At 47.4% G+C, this 25,387-nt stretch overlaps 1 protein-coding gene across 3 annotated transcripts in view; it reads left to right on the forward strand.

The window, feature by feature from the left end:
- The window catches only part of VEGFB (vascular endothelial growth factor B), a 582,522-nt gene that overhangs the window by 97,356 nt on the left and 459,779 nt on the right, over positions 1 to 25,387 (forward strand). For all 3 annotated transcript variants that reach the window (XM_068259421.1, XM_068259419.1, XM_068259420.1), the window contains exon 3: positions 11,399 to 11,438. In XM_068259421.1, the coding sequence (XP_068115522.1) occupies positions 11,399 to 11,438 (40 nt within the window). The remainder of the gene's footprint in view (positions 1 to 11,398; positions 11,439 to 25,387) is intronic.

Raw genomic sequence — 25,387 nt, forward strand, 5'->3', positions numbered from 1 at the left:
AAAATTCAGGAATCCGCCTAGAGTCCTGGACCCTTTTGGTGGTGGAGAAGGCAAGCGGTCTGCAGGCAGAGATGCTGTGTGTGGGGACTGACTTAGTCTTCGGTCGCGCAGTAGCCCTCCGGGATCCATTCCTCATTCATTTTGATAAAGGTCAGGTACTGAACACTGTCGTGACTTAGGCGACTTCTTTTCTCGGTGACTATGCCTCCAGCTGCACTGAAGGTCCTTTCTGACAGGACGCTTGCGGCAGCCGGCAGGGCAAGAGAGAAGTTGTATGGCAAATTGGGACAGCTCTGGCCACAGGTCAAGCCTGCGCAACCAGTAGTCCAAGGGTTCATCGTCGCTTTTCGCAGTGTCTACATCCACACTCAAGGCCAGGCAGTCGGCTACCTGCCGGTCCAGGCGTTGGTGGAGGGTGGATCTGGAAGGACTATGGCGAGGAGTTGGACTAAAGAATGTCCGCATGTCCGACATCACCCTGAGATCGCTGGAGCGTCCTGTCCTTGCCTGCGTGGACTTGGGAGGAGGAGGGTTACTGCCAGTGGTACCTTGATTGCGTTGTGCAGCCACATCACCCTTAAACGCATTGTAAAGCATCATCGACAGCTTGTTCTGCAAGTGCTGCATCCTTTCCGCCTTCTGTTGAGTTGTTAACAGGTCCGCCACTTTGTGCCTGTACAGAGGGTCTAGTAGCGTGGCCACCCAGTACAGGTCATTCGCCTTGAGTTTTTTTATACGGGGGTCCCTCAACAGGCTGGACAACATGAAAGAGGCCATCTGCACAAAGCTGGATGCAGACGTACTCTCCATCTCCTCTTGCTCTTCCTCAGTGACGGGACGCAACTCCTCTTCCTCCCCCCATCCACGAACAATACCACGGGAACATGGAGCAGCAGAAGCCCCCTGTGACGGCTGCCGCGGTTGTTCTTCTTCCGCCGCCTCTTCTTCCTCCACAGAAACACCTTCCTCATCATCACCATCATCAGAGTCTGACTCCTCTCCTTCCCCACACGACTCCTCTTCTTCCTCCTCCTCCTCCCCCCTCTGTGCTGCCGCAGGTGTTGTGGGAACATCGGGTTCGGGTGTAAATGGCTCCCACGACTCCTGCTGCCGTAACTCTTCTCGTTCATGCTCCTCCACAGCTGTATCCACCACTCTACGCACGGCACGCTCCAGGAAGTAGGCGTAGGGGATCAAGTCGCTGATGGTGCCCTCATCGCGACTCACCAGTTTGGTCACCTTTTCAAAGGGCTCCATGACCCTGCATGCATTTCGCATCAGTGTCCAGTTGTTGGGCCACAAGATCCCCATCCTCCCAGATTGTGTCCTTGTACTGTAATGATACAAGTACTGGGTGACGGCTTTTTCCTGGTCTAGCAGGCGAGAGAACATCAGCAGGGTGGAATTCCAGCGAGTCGGGCTATCGCAAATCAGGCGTCTCACCGGCAAGTTGTTTCTACGCTGAATGTCCACAAAGCGTGCCATGGCCTTGTAAGAGCGCCTGAAATGCCCACACAGCTTCCTGGCCTGCTTCAGGACGTCCTCTAAGCCTGGATACTTGGACACAAATCTTTGCACGACCAGATTCAGCACATGTGCCATGCAGGGTATGTGTGTCAGCTTTCCTAAATTCAACGCAGCAATGAGATTGCTGCCATTGTCACACACCACGTTGCCGATCTCAAGCTTGTGCGGGGTCAGCCATTGCTCCACCTGTTTGTTAAGAGCAGCCAGGAGAGCTGCTCCAGTGTGACTCTCCGCTTTCAGGCGAGACATGTCTAACACTGCGTGACACCGTTGTACCTGGCATGCAGCATAGGCCCTGGGGTGCTGGGGCTGTGTAGCTGGAGAAGAGATCGCGGCACCAGCCAAGGAGGAGGAGGAGGATGACGACAGCGAAGCGGTGGTAGCAGGTGGAGAGGAGGTGGCTGGAGGCCTGCCTGCAAGCCGTGGAGGTGTGACAAGTCGGTCCGCTGCGCAGCCACGTACTCCCTGCTTTCTGCCATCGGTCACCAGGTTGACCCAATGGGCTGTGCATGTAATGTAGTGGCCCTGCCTGTGCTTGGCAGACCAGGCATCCGTGGTCAGGTGGACCCTTGACCCAACGCTGTGTGCCAGAGATGACACCACTTGCCTCTCAACTGCACGGTACAGTTTGGGTATGGCCTTTTGTGAAAAATAATTGCGGCCTGGTATCTTCCACTGTGGTGTACCAATGGCCACAAACTTACGGAAAGCCTCCGACTCCACCAGCTTGTATGGTAATAGCTGGCGAGCTAATAGTTCCGCCACGCCAGCTGTCAGACGCCGGGCAAGAGGGTGACTGGCAGACATTTGCTTCTTACGCTCAAATACTTCCTTCACGGACAGCTGGGTACTGCTGTGGGCAGAGGAGAAGGAACCGCTGAAGGGAAGAGGCAGTGTGGAGGAGGGTGGCTGTGAAGGTGCAAGGGAGAAAGTTGATGAAGACGATACACCTGAAGGAGGAAGAGGAGAAGGAGGGTGTCTTGTCTTTTGAGGGGTGCTGCTTTTCCTCAGGTGTTCTTGCCATAGCTGTTTGTGCCTTCTCTCCAGGTGCCTTCGTAAGGCACTTGTCCCTACGTGAGTGTTGGCCTTTCCACGGCTCAATTTTTGCTGGCAGAGACAACAGATGGCTTTGCTCCGATCTGAGACACACATGTGAAAAAAATTCCAAACCGCTGAGCCCCCCTGGGGTGATGGCGCTACGGTGGCATCAGAAGCTGACGTTGAAGGGCATGTTGGCTGGCTGGCCATAGCTGGCGATACATGGCACCGGACACTGCCCCAAGCTGTTTCTGAGGACGAGCTCCCTCTGCTTCTATCATGGAGTCGTCTCCTCCTACTCCTCTCTGACTCCTCCTCTGAACTGTCCCCCTGGTCATCTCCTCTACCGGAAACATATGTGGTATCCGTATAATCGTCATCATAATCCTCCTGGCCAGCTGCGCTTTCCTCCGACACCTCCTCAACTGCACCAACTTCAGGTGCTTCATCATCCCCCTCCTCCATACTATCGCCACCTAACTCAGATGTATGAGGTGGTGTACCTGCGCCTTCTTGTTGTTGTTGCAGTAGTGGCTGGGAATCAGTGATTTCACCACCACCACCAAATAACTCCTGCGAAGTGTCAAATGCAGCGGATGTGGTGCTTGTTGTAGCGCTGGTGGCTGCGGGAGATGAGGTGTTCTGTGTTAAATACTCAAGCACCTCCTCACGATTTTGGGAAGTGATGGCACATGCCTTCTTCTGAGCACTGTATTTTGGGCCAGGTCCACACGAAATCACAGCAACACCACCTCGCACAGCCACAGACCTGCCGGTGCCTGGTGACCTTCCTCTGGGTCTGCCTCTACCTCTTCCTCTACCTGGTTTGTCCATTTTGTCCATCTCGGGGGGATGCTAGGTATATGCAGTGAGGTGGGTTCACTCAACACAACAGGTAGTTAGATGCAGTGAGCTGGGTTCACTGAACAGTAAAGGTACTTAAGATGCAGTGAGGTGGGTTTTCACTCAACACAACAGGTAGTTAGATGCAGTGAGCTGGGTTTACTGAACAGTAAAGGTACTTAAGATGCAGTGAGGTGGGTTCTCACTCAACGCAACAGGTAGTAAGATGCAGTGAGCTGGGTTCACTGAACAGTAAAAGGTACTTAAGATGCAGTGAGGTGGGTTCTCACTCAACACAACAGGTAGTTAGATGCAGTGAGCTGGGTTCACTGAACAGTAAAGGTACTTAAGATGCAGTGAGGTGGGTTCTCACTCAACACAACAGGTAGTAAGATGCAGTGAGCTGGGTTCACTGAACAGTAAAAGGTACTTAAGATGCAGTGAGGTGGGTTCTCACTCAACACAACAGGTAGTAAGATCCAGTGAGCTGGGTTTACTGAACAGTAAAAGGTACTTAAAGGGAAGGTTCAGAGAGGGTGGTTAAAAAATAAAAATCAATTTCCACTTACCTGGGGCTTCCTCCAGCCCGTGGCAGGCAGGAGGTGCCCTCGCCGCGCAGTACAGCCCGGAGGACGTCCGATGACGTCAGCGCACCGGTGTGGGACGCAGAAGTGCCGGGCCTTGGAGCGCAGAAGAGCCCGACCTGGCAGCCGGCCTGGCCAGGTCGGGTCGCCCACCGAAGACCACCGGGAGCCTGCGGAGCAGCGGCGAGGGCACCTCCTGCCTGCCACGGGCTGGAGGAAGCCCCAGGTAAGTGGAAATTGATTTTTATTTTTTAGCCACCCTCCCTGAACCTTCCCTTTAAGATGCAGTGAGGTGGGTTCTCACTCAACACAACAGGTAGTTAGATGCAGTGAGCTGGGTTCACTGAACAGTAAAGGTACTTAAGATGCAGTGAGGTGGGTTCTCACTCAACACAACAGGTAGTTAAATGCAGTGAGCTGGGTTCACTGAACAGTAAAGGTACTTAAGATGCAGTGAGGTGGGTTCTCACTCAACACAACAGGTAGTTATATGCAGTGAGGTGGCCAGGTGGGTTTACTCAACACAACAGGTAATTAGATGCAGTGAGCTGGGTTCACTCAACACAAAGCTAGGTATATGCAGTGATGAGGTGGGTTAAGTAAACACAACAGGTACTGGGGTATATGCAGTACTGGGTAGTACAATGTGCAGCTCCCTGTCACACACACAGGTAGTCACTGAATGTGCTGGGCTGCTGGCAGTGGCACACACACTATCAATTAGCAAGGCTGTGCATGCAACAAAAGTGTCAGTTTGACACACAGAAAAAAAAAGTATAGGATGAGCTCTGAAAAGAGCTATTGAGGGGTGCTATAAAAGCAATAACAATCAGCCAGGAGCAAGATAAGCAGCCAAGAGCCTAACTAATCTGTCCCTAGAAGAACAAGTCTGCAGCAGCTGTCCCTACTCTGTCTCTAGCAGGCACACGAGTGAGGCTAATGGCCGCCGCAGCCTGCCTTATATAAGGGGGGGTGGGGCTCCAGGGCAGGCTACAATGTGCCTGCTGACTGTGATGCAGAGGGTCAAAGTTGACCCTCATAGTGCATTATGGGGCGAATCGAGCTTCCGCAAAAGTTCGCCTGGTGCAGGTGAACGCGAACCCCCTAAGTTCGCCTGGAACCGTTCACCGGCGAACCGTTCGCTACATCTCTAATTTTGACACAAATCTTTGAATGACTAGATTTAGCACATGTGCCATGCAGGGTGCATGTGTCAGCTTTCCTAAATTCAAAGCATGTTGCCGATCTCCAGCTGGTGCGGGGTCAGCCACTGATCCACCTGTTTGTTAAGAGCAGCCAGGAGAGCTGGTCCAGTGTGACTCTCCGCTTTGAGGCAAGACATGTCGAAGATGGCGTGACACCGTCGTACCTGGCCTGCAGCATAGGCCCTGGGGAGCTGGGTCTGTGTAGCTGGAGAGGAGATCACAGCACCAGTAGAGTTGAACTGCCACTCAGCCAAGGAGGAGGAGGACGATGACAGCGAAGAGGATGTAGCAGGAGGAGAGGAGGTGGCAGGAGGCCTGCCTGCAAGCCATGGAGGTGTCACAAGTTGGTCCGCTGCACAGCCACGTACTCCCTGCTTGCCATCAGTAACCAGGTTGACCCAATGGGCTGTGTAAGTAATGTACCTGCCCTGACCGTGCTTGGCAGACCAGGCATCCGTGGTCAGGTGGACCCTTGACCCAACGCTGTGTGCCAGAGATGACACCACTTGCCTCTCCACTTCACGGTACAGTTTGGGTATTGCCTTTTTAGAGAAATAATTGCGGCCTGGCATCTTCCACTGCGGTGTCTCAATGGCCACAAATTTACGAAAGGCCTCAGAGTCCACCAGCTTGTATGGTAACAGCTGGTGAGCTAACAGTTCCGTCACGCCAGCTGTCAGATGCCGGGCAAGGGGATGACTGGCAGAAATTGGCTTCTTCCGCTCAAAGATTTCCTTCACAGACACCTGGGTGCTGTGGGCAGAGGAGCAGGAACCACTCAAGGTGAGAGGCGGACTGGAGGAGGGTGGCTGTGAAGGTGCAAGGGAGAAAGCGGCTGAAGATGCTGCACCTTAAGGAGGAGGATAAGGAGGGTGGCTTTTCTTTTGTGTGCTGCTTTTGCTCAGGTGCTCTTCCCATTGCAGTTTGTGCCTTTTCTCCATGTGCCTTCATAAGGCACTTGTCCCTACGTGAGTGTTGGCCTTTCCCTGGCTCAATTTTTGGAGGCAGAGACAACAGATGGCATTGCTACGATCTGAGGCAGACACATGAAAAAATGTCCAAACCGCTGAGCCCCCCATGGGGTGATGGCACTATGGTGGCATCAGCAGCTGACGTTGAAGGGCTTGTTGGCTGGCTGTCCATAGGTGGCGATACATGGCGCCGGACACTGCCACCAGCTGTTTCTGATGATGAGCTCCCCATGCTTCTTTCATCAACTCGCCTCCTCCTACTCCTCTCTGACTCCCCCTCTGAACTGTCCCCCTGTTCATCTCCTCTATTGGGAACATACATGGGATCCGTATCATCGTCATCAGCATAATCATCCTGCCCAGCTTCGCTTGCCTCAGACACCTCATAAACTGCACCAACAGCAGGTACTTCATCATTTTCACATGTTACGTCCATAGTGTCGCCTCCTAACTCAGACATATGTGGTGGTGTAACTTGCTTAGCGCCTTCATCTGGTTGTAACAATAATGGCTGTGAATCAGTTAATTCCCCACCAATTAACTCCTGTGAAGTTTCGAATGCAATGGATGTGGTGCTTGTAGTAGCGCTGGTGCCTGCGGAAGATGAGGTGTTCTGTGTTAAATAGTCAACCATGTCCTGACAACCTTGGGAGTTGATGGGACATGCCTTCTTCTGAGCACTGTACTTTGGTAGAGGGCCACACGAAATCACATCAACACGACCTCGCACAGATCTGACGGGTGGCCTTCCTCTGGGTCTGCCTCTACCTCTGCTGTTTTGTCTGTTGTGTCCATATCGGGGGGATGAAGTGAATGGTATGCACTGACTTGACTAATACAATGTGCAGTCACACAGGTATGCACGGAGCGGTATATCACACTTCGTGCACTCACGTAGGTAGGTGCGTGCACTGTGAACAACACGTAGGTAGGTATATGCAGTACTGGGTAATACAATGTGCACCTGTCACACACACAGGTAGCGAACAGGCACAGTGACACTGCGTGCGCTCACATAGGTAGGTGGGTGCACTGTGAACAGATAGGTAGGTATATGCAGTAATGGGTATTAGAATGTGCACCTGTCACACATAGACAGGTAGCGGACAGGCACAGTGACACTGCGTGCGCTCACATAGGTAGGTGGGTGCACTGTGAACAACTGGTAGGTAGGTATATGCAGTACTGGGTATTACAATGTGCACCTGTCACACACACACAGACAGGTAGCGGACAGGCACAGTGACACTGCGTGCACTCACATAGGTAGGTGGGTGTACTGTGAACAACAGGTAGGTATATGCAGTACTGGGTATTACAATGTGCACTTGTCACACACATACAGGTAGCGGACAGGCACAGTGACACTGCGTGCGTTTAACTCACGTAGCTAGGTGGGTGCGCTGTGAACAACAGGTAAGTAGGTATATGCAGTAATGGGTATTACAATGTGCACCTGTCACACACAGACAGGTAGCGGACAGGCACAGTGACGCTGCGTGCGCTCAGCTCACGTAGGTAGGTGGGTGCACTGTGAACCACAGGTAGGTAGGTAGGTAGGTAGGTATATGCAGTACTGGGTATTACAATGTGCACCTGTCACACACAGACAGGTAGCGGACAGGCACAGTAACACTGCGTACGCTCAGCTCACATAGGTAGGTGGGTGCACTGTGAACAACAGGTAGGTAGGTATATGCAGTACTGGGTATTACAATGTGCAGCTGCCTGTCACACACACAGGTAGTCACTGAATGTGCTGGGCCTGGCTGGCAGTGGCACACACACAGTATGAATTAGCAAGGCTGTCTATGCAACACAAGTGTCAGTGGGACACACACAGAAAAAAAAATAGATCACAAAAACAAGATTAGCTCTCAAAAGAGCTGTTTTGGAGTGCTATTTTAGCAATAAGAATCAGCAAGGAGCAAGCTAAGAAGCCTACAAGAGCCTAACTAATCTTTCCCTATGAGAGAGTCTGCAGCAGCTGTCCCTTCTCTATTTACTGCAGGCACACGAGTGAGTATAATAACCGGTGGTGCCTGCCTTTTATAAGGGTGGGAGTGGCTCCAGGAGGGAGTGTAGCCTGATTGACTACAATGTGCCTGCTGACTGCTGTAGAGGGTCAAAATTGACCCTCATGATGCACTATGGGGGCGAACCAAACTTCCGGAAAAGTTCCCAGTTCGCCGCGATAGCGAACCACGGAAGTTCGCTGGGAACCGTTCGCCGGCGAACCGTTCGGGACATCTTTAGCCAAGGACCGAGCCTTGGGGGACTTCCACCGAGAGGTGGTTGGGGTGGATGAGGACTCATTGAAGGAGGTTGTGAAGGAGCGGTTGGAGAGGTAGGATGAAAGCCAGTTCAGGGCGAGGTCGTGAATGCCCATGGACTGGAGGGACTGGAAGAGTAGGGGATGATCTACTGTGTCAAAAGCTGCTGAAAGGTCAAAGAGGAGGAGAATGGAGTATTTACCTTCAGCTTTAGCTAAGGCGAGGTCATTGACCACTTTGGTGAGAGCTGTTTTGGTTGAGTGGGCGGGCCAAAATCCAGATTGCAGTGGGTCTAGCAGTGAGTTGGCATTGAGGTTCTGGGTCAGGCGTTTGTAAACCAGACACTCAAGGAGTTTTGAGGCAAAGGGGGGGAGGGAGATAGGTCAGTAGCTGGAGGGTTCTGAGGGGTCGAAGGAGGGTTTCTTGAGCAGGGGTAGTACAGTGGCCTGCTTGAAGTCTGAGGGGAAGGTGCCTGTGGATAGGGAAAGGTTAAACATGGTACTGAGGACTGGGGCCAAATCCATGAAGTGAGACTGGAGTAAATCAGAAGGGATGGGGTCAAGGGGTGGAGGTAGTAGTATGGGAAGTCTACAGTAGGTGGTTGACTTCCTCAGTGGTAGTAGTAGTGAAGGAGGTGAGGGGAGGATAGGGTGAAGGAGGAGCTGGTTGGGACAGGGTGGGAGGTGAAGACTGAAGATTGGATATTTTCAGACGGATGGAGACAAAATTGTTAGTGAAGTGGGTGGCTAAATCTGTGGCAGATGAAGGAAGGGAGGAAATGGAGGGGCGGGGGGGGGGGGGGGGGGGGGTTAAGCAGGGAGTTGAAAGTGGCAAAAAGACGCCGGGGTTGGAAGCTTGTGCTCTGATGAGCTTGGTAAAGTATGCTTGCTTTGCATCAGCAAGGGCAGTGTGGAAGTGCAGCAGGTTAGTCTTGTACTATAGGAAATCCTGGTTAAGTTGAGTTTTCCTCCATTTCCGTTCAGTGGCGCGTGTTACCCTCTGGAGGTTGCGAGTATGGGTAGTGCGCCAGGGCTGGGGGTTAGGGGGGCGGTTGCGACGGACTATTGGGGGAACAACTTTCTCTAGGGCTGATGAGAGAGTTTGGTGATACTGAGCTGCAGCAAGATTATGACAGGTTAGGGTGGGAAGAGTGGAGGAGAGGGCATGGAGGGGGTCAGCAAGGACACTAGGGTTGAGCTTGCGTAGGACTTGCTGCCATCGACCAGGTGGCTGGGCAGGTAGTTTAGTGGTGCCTTCTGTGAGGAGGTTGAAGGTGATGGTCTGAGGGTGGGAAGGGTACGATGTTAAGGTCTGTAATGGTGGTGGATTTAGTAAATATAAGGTCAAGAATGTGACCTGCAGTGTGGGTGGGGGTGTTGGTGTGTTGTACTAGGCCAAGTGAGTTGGCTATGGTGAGTAGCTGGGTCGCGACAGAGTCGTTGGGTTTATCAATGGCAATATTGAAATCCCTGAGGATGATGGTGGGGAGGTCAGAGGAGAGAACGTGTGGGAGCCAGGAGGCAAGGTTATCGAGAAATTATGGTGTGGAGCTCGACGGAGGGCGGTATAAGACTGCAACAATGGCTGGGAGGGGATTGTAGAGGCTTATAGTGTGGACCTCGAATGATGTGAATTGTAGGGAGTGAGGTGGAGTGAGGGCATAGAAGGTGCAGGATGGGGAGAGGAGCAGACCCACCCCTTCCCCGTTCCTGTTGTCTGGTCTGGGGGTGTGACTGAGGTGAAGCCCACCGTAGGAGAGGGCCGCCTCTGTGGCAGAGTCAAAGGGGGTGAGCCATGTCTCAGTGAGAGCAAGGATGGTGAGGGATTTGGAGAGGAAGAGGTCGTGGACCACTGTAAGTTTATTGTGGACGGATGTGGCATTCCAGAGACCGCAGGGAAGGGGAGCAGTTGTTTGTGGGTGAGATGGATGGAAATAAGGTTGGGGCGAGGATGGATGTTGAGGTTATTTGTGGACAGAGGGCTGTGAAGTGTGGGAAGCAGGTGAGCAGGTGATACTTGTCTGGCAGCAGGCTGTGGCCCGGGATTAGGTGATATATCACCAGCTGCAAGTAAGAGCAGGAGGGAGAGATTAAGCAAATGTGAATGGGATTTAAATGTTTGTGAGGTTTTTGAGCTGCTGGGGAGAGAGAGATTTCAGGAGAGCTAACAGTTCATGAGAAGCTAAGCAAGGTGTGGAAAGTACCATACACACGTCGGATTTCCGCGAACGACGGGTCGTTTGAACGTCCCGTCGTTCCGTCGTTCGCCCGCTAAATCGGGCGTGTGTACAGACTATCGTTCGCTTGATAAGAGTGAGTTTGAGCGGATCGCTCAAACTCACTCTTATCAAGCGAACGATAGTCTGTACACACGCCCGATTTAGCGGGCGAACGACGGAACGTTCAAACGACCCGTCGTTCGCTTAAATCCGACGTGTGTATGGGCCTTAAATCAACCTCTTGTTCCACTATGCATACTAATACACAATTGGACTCGGTATCTTTATAGTGCACTGCTTGATATCATGTAGTTTTCCAGAATGTTGTAACTGGTGTGCTGCAGGACCCTAAGCTTATACCTCTATGAGGACTCCAGCCTGTTGATGTCACCTTTACACTAGTGAGCTCTAAAATGTCACTATGCAGCCACAGATAATGTATGCTGTATCAGACTTCAGATTTGTTGTAGCAAAGAAGTGAGTATTTGCCAGACTGTCTGGCTACTGTGTTAAGATTATATCTGTTATAGGGGAAAAATCCTGAGCTGTTTACAGTTGAGAGGGAAGCAGGGAATAAGCTGTGGAAGGGAGCTAAAAAAAATAGGGGCTGGGACTTCAACAAAATAAGAAAAATGTAACTAGTAATTGTAACAGTACTACCAGTATATGTTTTTTTTCCTTTCTATTCTTTCATTGTTTTTACCTGATCTTCACTGTAACTCTCTTTTTCTTTTTGCAGATTTCAGTGGCACAAACTCAACAGACCCATAAACTAGAAGGTAGTATGTACATTTATATACTGTGGCTAAGAGCAAACTTAGCAGAATTACTTGTGTTGTGAAAGACACATGTGTTTTTGCACATAATGAATCCTATGGGCCGCATATAAAATGCATGACTCTGCATTTCCAATGTGGAGCGCCCATCTTGATGCATATTTCTGTAAATAGCATATGAATCGCATTTAATGTATTTCAATGGAGATGCAGATGAAGTGCATTTTACTGTGTTTGACATGCATTTTTGATGCATTTTTAATTAAAGAAATATGATACTATATTTTTTCCATGGAAAAATGGGAAAATATTGAGAAAAATGCAAAACACAAATGCACCAAAAATGCATGAAAAATGCAAATGCATACAAAAACACACAGAAAATGCAGAAATGCACATTTCAGTTTTTAGTACATTCAAGTGTGCTCCCAGAAAACAATCTACATTCTGTGGAATCATACCTATTTTTTCTGCAAGTAAAGATTTTTGTGGTTGCCGAAACCCAAGGTCACCTTAAACAAAAAGAGAGAGTGTGGGAGCCAGATGGTGCAGTATAATCTGGTAGGTTGAGATGTAAAAGATGTGGTAGTGATATACTCAAAAAGGTGGGTTACAACAACTTGCAACCACTGTCTAGGCCTGCAGGAAAGTGACCATCCCCGGTTTTCCAGGTCACAGTACAAGAACAGGATCTAGTTGGTTGCATTCCTGGATTGTAGTTGACGTTTATAGGTCTAGAAACCCAAGAATCTACACCTCCTGTGGAGGTAAGAACTGGTACAAAACTGGGGTAAAGATGCCCAGTATGCATTAAACTAAATTGCATAGCTCCCAACTGTCCCTCTTTTGCAGGGACAGTGCCTCTTTGGGAGCCATGTCCTGCTGTTCCTCTTTCTTACTCATTTGTTCCTCTTTCAGGACTCATGTACAGAGCTATGTAAATATATGTATTTTTCTACTCAAAAAATGTGTTTAATTGACTCTGAACTTTATTCCCATCCTTTAAATTTATATAGTTCTTAATTTCATGTGTTAATATGAAGGAAAATAAGCCAGGATAGAAAGGACCAGTGTGGTTTGAATTATAAAACAACATATTTTTCTGAAGATATCTTTCTGGTATACATGACTGTGACGTAAGTGTCCCTCTTTCTAATCTAAAAAATTTGGGAGGTATGCAATTGAAAAAAGTTAAATTCTTACCTCTCCAGATGACAAAAGAGACCAGTGTAGCTGGAAACAAAAAATATAAGACGACGTGTTTCACAGGTCCTTGCTTGCTTCCTCAGGTCAGTTCAAAAGTGTCTTAGTTGAGACTGTAGGGAGCGTGGGCTACTCTATATGGGCTGCGTGCGTTCTTTGAACGGGATCTCCTTTTTAAAAAAAAAACGGCTGTGCTGCCCCCTGGCGGATTTTAATAAACCACCAGGAGGGTTAAGATGCTTTTAAAGATAGCGTCCTTTTTAAAGCAGTCCTGTACTCAGAACTTCCTCTCTGCTCTAAAAGATTCACAATAGTATACCGTAATAACCTTTAGAGAAAAACATTTCTTTGTAACAGCTGATACAAATCCTAAAATAAATTGGCAGTGTTTCTAATGGTGGCCATACATGGTACAATTTTTCATTTTTTTTCGATTAGATAATTTAGTTTGATTATTCCGTTAGATTGAATATAAAGATTTTTCCAGCATGTCCAATCTGATTTTTCTAAAAAAAAAACGGGATAATCGTTCAAATTTTTTGATAGAAAAAAAAAACATTTTCAACTTTCATTCAATTCGATCATTTAGATCGAATAAAAGGGATAATCGTACGTTTTTATTGTACCATGTATGGCCACCATAAGTCCTGCTTTCATGGAAGCAGAGATATTGTTAATATCCTGTGCTTTCCAATGAGTGAATCTGCTATGACAACCAGCTGACACAGGTGTGCGATCATATTACAACTTGTGATTAGACAAAGATGAGGGGGAATTAGACAGGCTAAATTCTTTAACCACTTGAGGACCACAGTGGTAAACCCCCCTAAAGACCAGGCACATTTTAACTAAAATGGCCACTGCAGCTTTAAGGCCAAGCTGCAGGACCGCACAACACAGCACACGAGTGATTCCCCCCCCCCCCCTTTTCCCCCCACCAACAGAGCTCTCTGTTGGTGGGGTCTGATCGCCCCCAAGTTTTTTTTTAAAATAAATATTTATCTCCGTTTTTTTAAACAAAATATGCTTTTTTTTTTTTTTTTATTCCCTCCCTCCCTCCCTGCACCCAGCCAATCATGCAATCGGCTGTCATAGACTTCTGTCTACGAGAGCCGATCGCTCTCTTGTCCCCAGTACAGCGCTGCTGCTGATCGCAACGTTGTACAAGTAAATAGACGGCGATCATGCCATCTAACAGTCTCCCGAGCGGCAACAGCCGCCCGGAGACTGAAGAGGGGGCGGAGCTCCGCCCTCCGAGCACGAGATGCGCGTGCACGATCTCATTCAAATTTGAGCCCCAGGGCTTGACGCCAATTGCCCACACCCATTGCCGTTAGCCGGTCGGCAAGTAATTAAATACATACAGGGTGCATTTCTCTATGTTGCCCTTCTGTCCTGTGCAAGAGTTCAGGTCCACTTTAAAAGCATCTTGAGCATACAAACAGTCCATATAGAGGTGCTCACACTCACTACAGTCTCAACTAAGGCACTTGTGCTGATGAACTGACTTGGGGAAGCAGGCAAGGATCTGTGAAATATGTTGTGTTATACTTGCGTTTAATACATTTTTGTTTCCAGTTACACTGAAAAAAATTTCATATCCTTTTTTCAATTATAGTTTAATAGTTCATGCATACCAGGCGCCTCCACCACAAATTTTCAACAAGAAAGCCTGCATTAAGAGCAATCCCGGAACATGGAGATTGTTGCTGTGTGTGTAGTTATCTTTGCTCCTACTGTATTTAGGGCTAGTTCAATTGGTGAAGGAATCTTGGCATTAAGTGAGGCTTAGAGCTCCAACAAAATGCTAGGTATTACTGTAATTCCAATATAACTGACTCTGGGAAAAAACTAGATCCTGGCATGTCAGGTAATGAATAGGGTTGCAGCTGTTTTGCTGATAGCTAAAGCACCGCGATTTACAAGTAAATTGCGGTGTTCATTTCCCACTACTGCGTGTTGTTTTTTCACTGCATACATTGGGCTGCGTGATTCTTGATGAAATCCTGCTCGGTTCCTGACAGATAAATGGCACAATCACGGCTAATGGAAATTTCTGCTTGAATATAAGCAGCGCGATAGCGGGCGGAAGCACGTGCAACAGTGGAAAAGGGCCCTTTGATGCATAGACATTTGCTGAGGCTATGGTGGGTGGTGGAGATATATGTTTGTTGCTGTAATACGCACCCTGACAAAGCCGTTTAGGAGAAACATGTCGTTTTTTGTAATTGAGCACCTTTTACAGCACTTTCACCTTATTATAAACAACTTAAAGGTAACCTTAAGTGTGGCAAAAAAATGACATTTACTCGCCTGGGGCTTCCCTTAGCCCCCTGCAGCCGATCGGTGCCCTCGCCGTGCCTCGGAGATCCTCCCGTCCTCGCCGGCGACCACTTCCGGTTTCGCCCTCAGAACTCGACAGGCATGGGAACGCGAGTGATTCTTCGCGTTCCCAGACCTACAGCTGATACAGAATACTGCTGCCAGACTGTCCAACCAACCCCGTCACTGCCACATAACACCAGTCCTGGACTCCCTTCACTGGCTACCTATAATATGGAGGGGCCTATTCAAGATCGGCCTACTGACATTTAAATCATTACATTATCTGGGCCCTGGATACATGAGAGAAATGTTACAGCTGTGTAGCAATCCCTGCAATCTCAGATCCACAGGTTCTAATAATCTAGTCATACCTGGAAACTTTTGGTCCCAGAGCCTTCTGTCATGCTGCTCCTAAGTTATGGAAATTCTTACCTCACCAGATCAGGACAGCTCCATCTCTGAACGTGTTTAAATCCAGACTGAAAACTCACCTGTTCAGTTTGCCATTTGCAGAAATATAATTTTTGTTGTGTGAATATTTCATCCTACTAACTACTCAATCTGAGAGAGCTTAAGTGCTTTCGGTCCTATGGGAGAAAAGCACTATAGAAATGTTATTGTTACAGTGGGTTGCAAAAGTATTCGGCCCCCTTCAAGTTTTCCACATTTTGTCATATTACTGCCACAAACATGAATCAATTTTATTGGAATTCCACATGAAAGTCCAACACAAAGTGCTGTACACATGAGAAGTGGAATGAAAATCATGCATGATTCCAAACATTTTTTACAAATAAATAACTGCAAAGTGGTGTGTGCATAATTATTCGGCCCCCTTTGATCTGAGTGCAGTCAATTGCCTATAGACATTGCCTGATGAGTGCTAATGACTAAATATAGTGCACCTGTGTGTAATCTAATGTTAGTACAAATACAGCTGCTCTGTGAGGGCCTCAGAGGTTTGTTTAAGAGAATATTGGGAGCAACAACACCGTGAAGTCCAAAGAACACACAAGACAGGTCAGCGATCAAGTTATTGAGAAATTTAAAGCAGGCTTAGGCTACAAAAAGATTTCCAGAGTCTTGAACATCCCACGGAGCACTGTTCAAGCGATCATTCAGAAATGGAAGGAGTATGGCACAACTGTACACCTACCAAGACAAGGCCATCCACCTAAACTCACAGGCCGAACAAGGAGAGCGCTGATCAGAAATGCAGTGAAGAGGCCCATGGTGACTCTGGACGAGCTGCAGAGATCTACAGCTCAGGTGGGAGAATCTGTCCATAGGACAACTATTAGTCATGCACTGTACAAAGTTGGCCTTTATGGAAGAGTGACAAGAAGAAAGGCATTGTTAACAGAAAGCATAAGAAGTCCCGTTTGCAGTTTGCCACAAGCCATGTGGGGGACACAGCAACCATGTGGAAGAAGGTGCTCTGGTCAGATGAGACCAAAATGGAACTTTTTGGCCAAAATGCAAAACGCTATGTGTGGCAGAAAACTAACACTGCACATCACTCTGAACACACCATCCCCAATGTCAAATATGGTGGTGGCAGCATCATGCTCGGGGGGTGCATCTCTTCAGCAGGGACAGGGAAGCTGGTCAGAGTTGATGGGAAGATGGATGGAGCCAAATACAGGGCAAACTTGAAAGAAAACCTCTTGGAGACTGCAAAAGACTTGGGACTGGGGCGGAGGTTCACCTTCCAGCAGGACATTGACCTTAAAGGGGAACTGAAGAGAGAGGTATATGGAGGCTGTCCTGTTTATTTCCTTTTAAGCAATACCAGTTACCTGGAAGCCCTGCTGATCCTCTGCCTCTAATACTATTAACCATAGCCCCTGAACAAGCATTCAGCAGATCAGGTGTTTCAGTGGTTCAGACTTTAAAGTCTGATCTGACAAGACTAGCTGCATGCTTGTTTCTGGTTTTATTCAGATACTACTGCATAGAAATAGACCAGCAGGGCTGCCAGGCAACTGGTATTGATTAAAAGGAAATAAACATAACAGCCTCCATATAGCTCTCTCTTCAGTTCCCCTTTAAACATAAAGCCAGGGCAACAATGGAATGGTTTAAAACAAAACATATCTATGTGTTAGAATGGCCCAGTCAAAGTCCAGATCTAAGTCCAATCAAGAATCTGTGGCAAGATCTGAAAACTGCTGTTCACAAACGCTGTCCATCTAATCTGACTGAGCTGGAGCTGTTTTGCAAAGAAGAATGGGCAAGGATTTCAGTCTCTAGATGTGCAAAGCTTGTAGAGACATACCTTAAAAGACTGGCAGCTGTAATTGCAGCAAAAGGTGGTTCTACAAAGTATTGACTCAGGGGGCCGAATAATTACGCACACCCCACTTTGCAGTTATTTATTTGTAAAAAAAATGTTGGAATCATGTATGATTTTCGTTCCACTTCTCACATGTACACCACTTTGTATTGGTCTTTCACGTGGAATTCCAATAAAATTGATGCATGTTTGTGCCAGTAATGTGACAAAATGTGGAAAACTTCAAGGGGGCCGAATACTTTTGCACCACATTGTATTTGTTAGGTAATCCCTAGCCTCATTCCCCTCACCTACCAATGATATAAAGAGATATACTATTTATTGGAGGAGAGAAGGTATGAGGGGTTAATGTTTTATAGTGTTAGACAACACTTTTATATCCATGCTGCATTAGTACATATGGGGGTTGATTCATTTAAGGTAATAGCGCAAGCAACCTCCCGCCACGGCTTAGTTTCGTTTGACTGACAGTTGGTGGGCTACTGCGCCTGTGCAGCCCTGGCCTCCGGTGGTGCTCGGATACGCCTGATCACGGATACGAGTAGTTCCGTTCACGGCAGTATCGGATTCCGGATAAGCCATGATCGTGATTCCGACTTGACTCGCAATTCCGATTTGAAGTAAAATCACGGCTGTGATCCAGAACTGAATTTAACGGTTAATAGCAAAGCCCCCATACATGCTATAATGACCAAAATTGCATGGAATATAGAGGTGAGAAGTGGCTAAACTTTAAATAAAAATTCAAAAAGGACTTTTAGTTTTTGAGAAAATTTACTTTAAAGTTATAGAAAAAATTATCACATTAAATGCGGTTATTAATAACGGTATTAATTTGTTTTAATGACGGAAATACACTTTAAGCAATCACAGAGGCCCAAGACAGTCCCTAGCAAACTACAACCATACAGGCAGCTGATGACTGATGAGGCCCAATGGCACTTGGCGGTGGTATCATTGGAGGAGGATGAGTGGACAACACCTCTAAAACACCCAGAGAGGATTCTTTTCGGGCCCCTGATGAGTCTTGATGACGAAACGCGTAGGTTGGAGCCAGTATGCCTGACGCACGTCCGGAGTGGAGGTGGAACGCGGAAGGACCTAGGTGGGTGCACAGGGCTGGGAGCGTGGGACGCCGCGGATACTATACGGAGTGTTGGACGCTAAGCCTGGGAGATCCACCTCTGTAGCACACCATCCATCTTTTAAGCTTGTAAGTTGCTGGAGTGTGCGAGAAGTGCAGTTGAGATATTAGAATTGTATGGATATACTGCACAATTAAGTTTTTAAATTTGTTTTGTTAAAAAGGCCTGATTTTACAAGTTGATGCTGAGTGAGGATCACTGATGAGCGGGGTGAGACACACGATTTGAGTGAGATTGTCACCTGCAGATAGGTGGTTTGGATCTGGTGAGCCTCTTGTTTGATGAGGTGGTGGGAACACAGTATTGCACCGTTTGTCACCTGCACAGAAGTTTTGAAGTTTGCCCTCCTGAGAGATGAAACAGATTTACGCTATGTGAAGCAATCTTTGCAGGATCCTGGGAGAGCGCAGTGGATTATTAATGTGGTGTTGTACAGATTCAAGTGGACTGACCATAGCGCACTAGAACAGGACATTGGTAACAATCGATTGTGGACATTGGGTTTGTGCAATCATTATACAGGTGGCGCAGCATATTGATGTATTTAATTGAAAGACATGATTCTGTGCACAATATTTACGGAGGAAAGTGTCCTGCTTTTTACTGTCAATCAATAGTAAGTGTGTGAGGACACCCAGAATATAACGGGACTTTATTTATTGATTTTTTTTTTAAACTGACAGTAAAGGAAGAAAAAATACGCCGAAGGTGCAAGTACTGAAAATACCTGTCTACAAATACAGTCACGCTCTATGTAGGAACAAGTGAACTACACAACAGTTCACACAGAGTCTGACTGTCGCACAGCAGGCAGTAGCAGATTCAGACACTGACAAGGGGACACAGTGCTGGGCTGCTGCTGGATAATTGTAGCAGTGTAACAGACGGCGCAAGTACTACTGAAAACAAGACCTGCTGTCTACAAATACAGTCACGCTCTATGTAAGAACAAATTAACTACACAATAGTTCACACAGAGTCAGACTGCAGGCAATAGCAGATTCAGACACTGATGAGGGGACACAGTGTTGGGCTGCTGCTGCTGGATAATAGTAGAGCACGGTGACCCTACACTGACTACAAACAGTACACTGACTAACCCAATCCCTAACCCCTACCCTCCCTACCTACAGGCCTAGTGCCTGCCTGCACTAAGCACAGCTAAGCTATGGCACACTACAGTACAAGTCTGTCACTGACTACACTGACTAATGACTACAAGTTCAACAACTAACTTAAAGAGACACTGAAGCGAGAAAAAAAATTATGATATAATGATTTGTATGTGTAGTACAGCTAAGAAATAAAACATTGGAAGCAGAGACATACTGTATTTTTCGGACCATAAGACGCAATTTTATCCCCCGCAATTTTATCTTGTGTCTAGCCACATACCTGCAGAGGTCGGCTGCCACTGGTCAATGTGACTTGGCAGCTGACCAGGCTTAGGGGACATCGGGCAGGCTGTGGCTTGTGAGATCCCACGAGGAGCAGCGCAGAAAGAAAATGCAGGCCGGGAGACAGCGAGCAAGGCTTCTGGTATGCACAGAAGCCGGTGGAAAGAGGCTCCTGACAGGGCTGAGGCTGAGTGGTGGGAATCCCTGTCACTCCTGACAGGGCTGCGGCTGAATGGTGAGCAGCACTGTCAGTCACAGCTGCCGCTAAGTGACTGGCAGCGATGGTGTTTTTGGGCGGGACAAAGGTGCTATCACTGAGCCAATTGGCATGCGTTCTCCTGCACGCGCCCAGCTTGATTTTTTTTCTGTGACGGACGGTCAGGGGAAGCTCCGGGATGCCCGTTTCTCGTTGCTGCTGTGATCCTCCTCTCCTCTTGGACTGACTCGTTATGGAGTGCGGGGAGTGGAGCACCGCCACAGAGTGGTAATCATGGTGGCTCATGGGTGCCAGGGACGGGGGACTGAGCCGTGGATGAATTCGGGGGTTGCTGAGCCAGCCAGGTGAAAGCAAGAGAGCGAGCCTGTGTGACCGGGCACTGCACGGAAGCCCTGGACAGTCAGGTGGGGGCTGCTTTCGGAGGATGTCCGGCCACCGCTGTGCTGGGGCTCTGCTCAATCAGAGAACATGGCTGGCAGGAAGCCGGCCCGGGACCTATTGGAGGCATGCACGACACAGAGACCTGAAACGGGTGAGAAAGCTAGTAAGCACTGACAACGTGCAGAGTAGTGATAATGGCAGCCTTATCCCTTTCCACAATGCCTGTCCTTTTGGTCATGCTGAAGTGTTCAATCTCCTGCTGAGACATGATGCAGATCCCAATGTCCGTGACAAAGGGAATTATAACCCACTCCATTAAGCGGTCATAAAGGGGAAGATGGCCAATTAACTTATCTGTCTGTTTTGGGGAAATGTGAGGAAACTGGAGCGCCCAGAGGAAACCCATGAAGACATGGTGGAGAACATACAAACTCTTTGTAGATAGTGCCCTGGCTGGGATTGAAACCTGGGAACCAGCGCTGCAAAGCAAGAGTGTTAAGCACTACACCACCATGCTGCCCACACATGGGGACAGTGGAGGACACAGGTGGACAGAGAAGACAACACAGGAGGAGGACAGAAGAGGGGATACAAGAGGTACTGGGGGGCATGAAGTACAGGGGGACATAATCATTGTGGGGTGAAGATCCATAAGATGCCACTGCACCATGGACGCACCAGGTTTGGTATATTTTTTTCCCTGATTTTTATCCTAGGTGCATCTTATGGTCCGGTGCGTTTTATGGTCCGAAAAATATGGTAAGTCTAATATGGTTTCCAGTTCAGGAGGAGTTAAGACACTCTAGTGGTTATCTATGCAAAACAAGCCATTCAGCTCCACCACTTTCAAAGTTGCAGAGAGCTCTGTTATCTAAAGTTTATTATCTCAGCTGTCAGGCTTTTTCTTCTGCAGAGAACAGTTCAGGACAGGTCAAAAGTTCACAGCCTGCTCTGTAAAAAATCAATTAGATTGCTGAGTAATGGGGAAACTGAAAATATTACAGAATGATGCAATGTTATAAAAACACTATATAACTGAAAATAAAAATATGAGAATATTTTCTTTGCTTCTAATATTCTAGTAATTATTAGAGATGGCCGGAACAGTTTGCCTGTGAACGGTGTCCGGCGAACTTCCAGGGTTCGCGAACGCGGAGAACCGCAAACTTTTCCGGAAGTTCGGTTTGCCCCCATAGTGCATCATGAGGGTCAACTTTGACCCTCTACATCACAGTCAGCAGGCACATTGTAGCCAATCAGGCTACACTCCCTCCTGGAGCCACTCCCTCCCCCCTTATAAAAGGGAGGCAGTGTCAGGCTTTTCACTCAATTCGTGTGCCTGTATTAATTAGAGAAGGGAAAGCTGCTGTTCAGAGACCTTGTAATGATCGCTGCTGCAGCAGCTATTGCTGGAAGTAGTGCTGCAGCTCAGGCAGTTCTGATCTATTTCCATGCAAGCTGTATAGCTTTGTCTGTTTTTCCCTGCTGTCAGCTTGTGACTGATTATCATTCACCTGTGTGGGAATCTGCATGTCTGCTCCCATTGGATGACCTCAGTATAAAGATCTGCTTCCTGCAGGGTTTCCTTGGGTTTTCATAGCTTCAGCTTAAGCCTGTCTTGCTGTCGCTTTAGCCCCCGATCGTGTTTCTTGTTATAAAGATACTTTGCTGGTCTTTGCATCATATATTGGTTCATTGCCAATATATATGCATACCAGCACGTTTATTATTTTTCTTGTATTTGTGTTACGTTAATACATCAGTGTCGCTGATGTATACGTACACGAACTGTTTATATCCTGTGTGCAGTTAGTCAGTTTTCCAGCACGTTTTGGTAGTTTGCGCGTACCGTGAACACCCGTGCTGAGCTAGTTATCCTGTTCCTGGTCCTGTTTGTGGATTGCGTTCATCTCTGCGAAGAGATAACGAATCCTTCTGAATCCTGTTCTGTTCCTGTTTGTGGATTGCGTTCATCTCTGCGAAGAGATAACGAATCCTTCTGAATCCTGTTCTGTTACCGTTTGTGGATTGCGTTCATCTCTGCGAAGAGATAGCGAATCCTTCTGAGTCCTGTTCCCTGTATTACTCCATTCCTAGTCAGCGTTCCTGCTTATGTCATATATCGGTTCATTGCCGATATATACATATGTTAGTCAGACGTTACAAATAGTTTCATTGATAGCTGTAATTGTAATACGCTAGGAAAACATACTTATTGTATATTTATCTGTGTTACGTTTATCTATCTTAATCCTGCTGTTTTCTGACTATCCTGTCCTGTCTTTGTGAGGCACGCCATCGCCGCATCGCATTGGCTGCCTCATTCCAGTCTGTCTGGTTTTGGACGCTTGCTGTCGCTAAGTAGCCGCTAGCTAGCAAGCGTTCATTCTGTCTACCTGTCCTGATCTCCTCAGTTCTGGTTTATGCGCTCAGCGCTACTTTGCGCTGAGACGTTATAACGAACGAAAGCATTGTTTGTGGCTGTCAGATCTGCACCGGCTCTGTGCGCCACAATCTCCTATTGGAGTCAGTCCTCCCCTCCACTATACTAGGGATAGCCTGTTTCCTTGTGCTAGTGTGTGTACCTCCTCCACGCCAGCTCATGCGTTGCATGCGTTGCATGCTGACTGTGGAGAATACACCACCAAGCCTTACATTATGAAAACCCCATTACCAATCCCCATTGTGGGGGGGATTCCCAGAAAGTATGACACTGTTAATTATGGTTCCTGTTCCTTTAAGAAATTTGAAGAACTTAGCTCTGAAACAGAAAATGAGTTTTTCTCTGAATGTGCCAGGTTCCTGACCAATCCTGATCTCCAAGCGACTCCTGTTTCAACCTGGGCACTCCAACTAAGTTATATTTTGTTTAAAGGGGAATTATTCCAGTGGGCATTTGATGTTCTCAATCATTCCGATTTGAAAGATAGACCGCTGGAATTTCTAGCGTTTGTGATCCATAACTGGTTGCGCATAGATCCATTGCCTTTTCCTCTTAATGAACTCCTGGCAGCAGGCCAATCAGCTGCTCCTTCAATTGCTTGCAAGAATGAGCAGCAAGCAGAAAGTGTTACTGATAATTTTCCTGCAGCTTTGAATAAATCACCAAAAACCGCAAGGTCAAAGGCAAAACGCAAACGTTCTAAGAGACGTGTCCAATCTGCAGAATCGTTATCCTTAGCGACTGAGACCTATAATGAGATTCTGCCATTAACAGATAATGAAATGCAATTGTCTTTCAGGGGAGTTAAATGGACTTATGAAACTACTAATGAACTTTCCTCCCTGGCTAGGGAAAATAAAGATTTTTGTTTAAAAGAATTATCTGAGTATGATTATGATGAGATATTACAGAGTATTGAACAAATCAACTTATTTGTGAACCAAGGGAAGTTTGCATACACTACAGTTCAACACTTGCTACAGGTATTGGAAATTCTTAAGAATAAGGAATCTGCCAATCACCTGCTAATTAACCCTATACATGTGCCTGCCACAATCATATCTGCAGACTGTGATCAGCCTAAATGTTTCGCTGTTAAGTATGCATGGGATCCTCCATTCGAGAGGGGAGAGATGGAAGCCCTGGTCTGTGAATGGAAGAATGATTCAAGTTCATTTTGTCAATTTTACAGTGCAAAAAGTGAAATGGTATTGAACGCATGCATTAAGTCAGCCTATAACCTAATAGAGGCTGGTGTGTGTAGGTATGACTGTGTGGCTCCCTTGATTGATGTGTGGGAACTGATTTTGGATGAATTTTATGTGACTCCGAATTCGCAAATTTGGCGTTCTGACCCGCCTGCTTCAGCACCTTTGGCTGATTCAGCAGGTGATTCGGAGCTCTTTTTGTGTGAAATTGAAGTTCCTGCAATTCCACCCTGTACCATGGATAACTCAGTGTTACTTCCCAGTAAAACAGAAGCCACTGATACATTCTTAACCTTGCCCTGCGCAAATTTCTCAGCAGAGAATCCAGAGGTCCTGCTGACTTCCGAGTCCAGCCTAGCCAGTACTCATGACTCTTTGTTTAGTGAAACAGACACCAGAAAAATCTTGCCTGTCTCTGCAAACACTTCTGCAGAAATTACCTGTGTTAATAAAGTTCAACTCCTGTCTGATCCAGCAGATGCCAATAGATGCACTACATCAGTTTCCGAGTCCCAGCAATCCTGTCTAGTAAACTCAGAACCCCAGCATCTGAATTTTCCAATTTTACAAATGAATGGTGATTCAGATGCGCAAACATTGTGTCTTGATCTTCCTGTTTCTACACCTCGCTCTAGTTTCGTGAATAGCTCAGAGCATCTGCTATGTGAACCTGAAATCGCAGAATTATTACCTTGTTCAGAAAATTTTCCAATAAATTTGCCCTGTACCATGAATTGTGCAGTAGATCTCTCCAATGAAACTCAGGTCACAGAATCATTATGCTGTCCAGCAGGTGCTTCCATGGTTTTGCCCTGCTATATGGACTGTTCAGTGATCCTGTCCAGTGAAGCTGTGGTCGCAGAGTCTTATGCTTCACCCAGTACTTTGGATACTTTAAACCCTCTAGCAGAGGAGGCTGAAGCACTGCTTACCTCAGTTGGTGTTGCAGTAATATTCACTTGTCTAGCAGCTGTTTTGGAATTACAGTCTGCTCTAATAAAACTTGATGAATTTCTGCCCAGCAAAGCAGAAGCCATTGAAATATTGTCCTCGTCAGCAAGTGTGTCAGATACCTTGCCCTGTACACAGTCTGATTTAACCAATGTTGAGTCCCTCTCCAGTGTTGTAACAGCCGAGGAACTCCAGCCCTGTCCTCTGAATGTTTCAGAAGTCTTGCCCTGTAACATGGATAATTCTGATTCTCTGGTCAAAATAATAGAAATCTAAGAATTTCAGTCCGGTCTGATGAGTGTTCCTGAAACCCAGCCCTGTATCCTGAAAGATTCTGGTTCTCTGGCCGCTGTGGCAGAGGTTCCAGAGTTCCCTTCCTGTCCAGG

Source organism: Hyperolius riggenbachi, chromosome 11 (genome assembly GCF_040937935.1).
Source record: "Hyperolius riggenbachi isolate aHypRig1 chromosome 11, aHypRig1.pri, whole genome shotgun sequence".
Lineage (NCBI taxonomy): Eukaryota > Metazoa > Chordata > Amphibia > Anura > Hyperoliidae > Hyperolius > Hyperolius riggenbachi.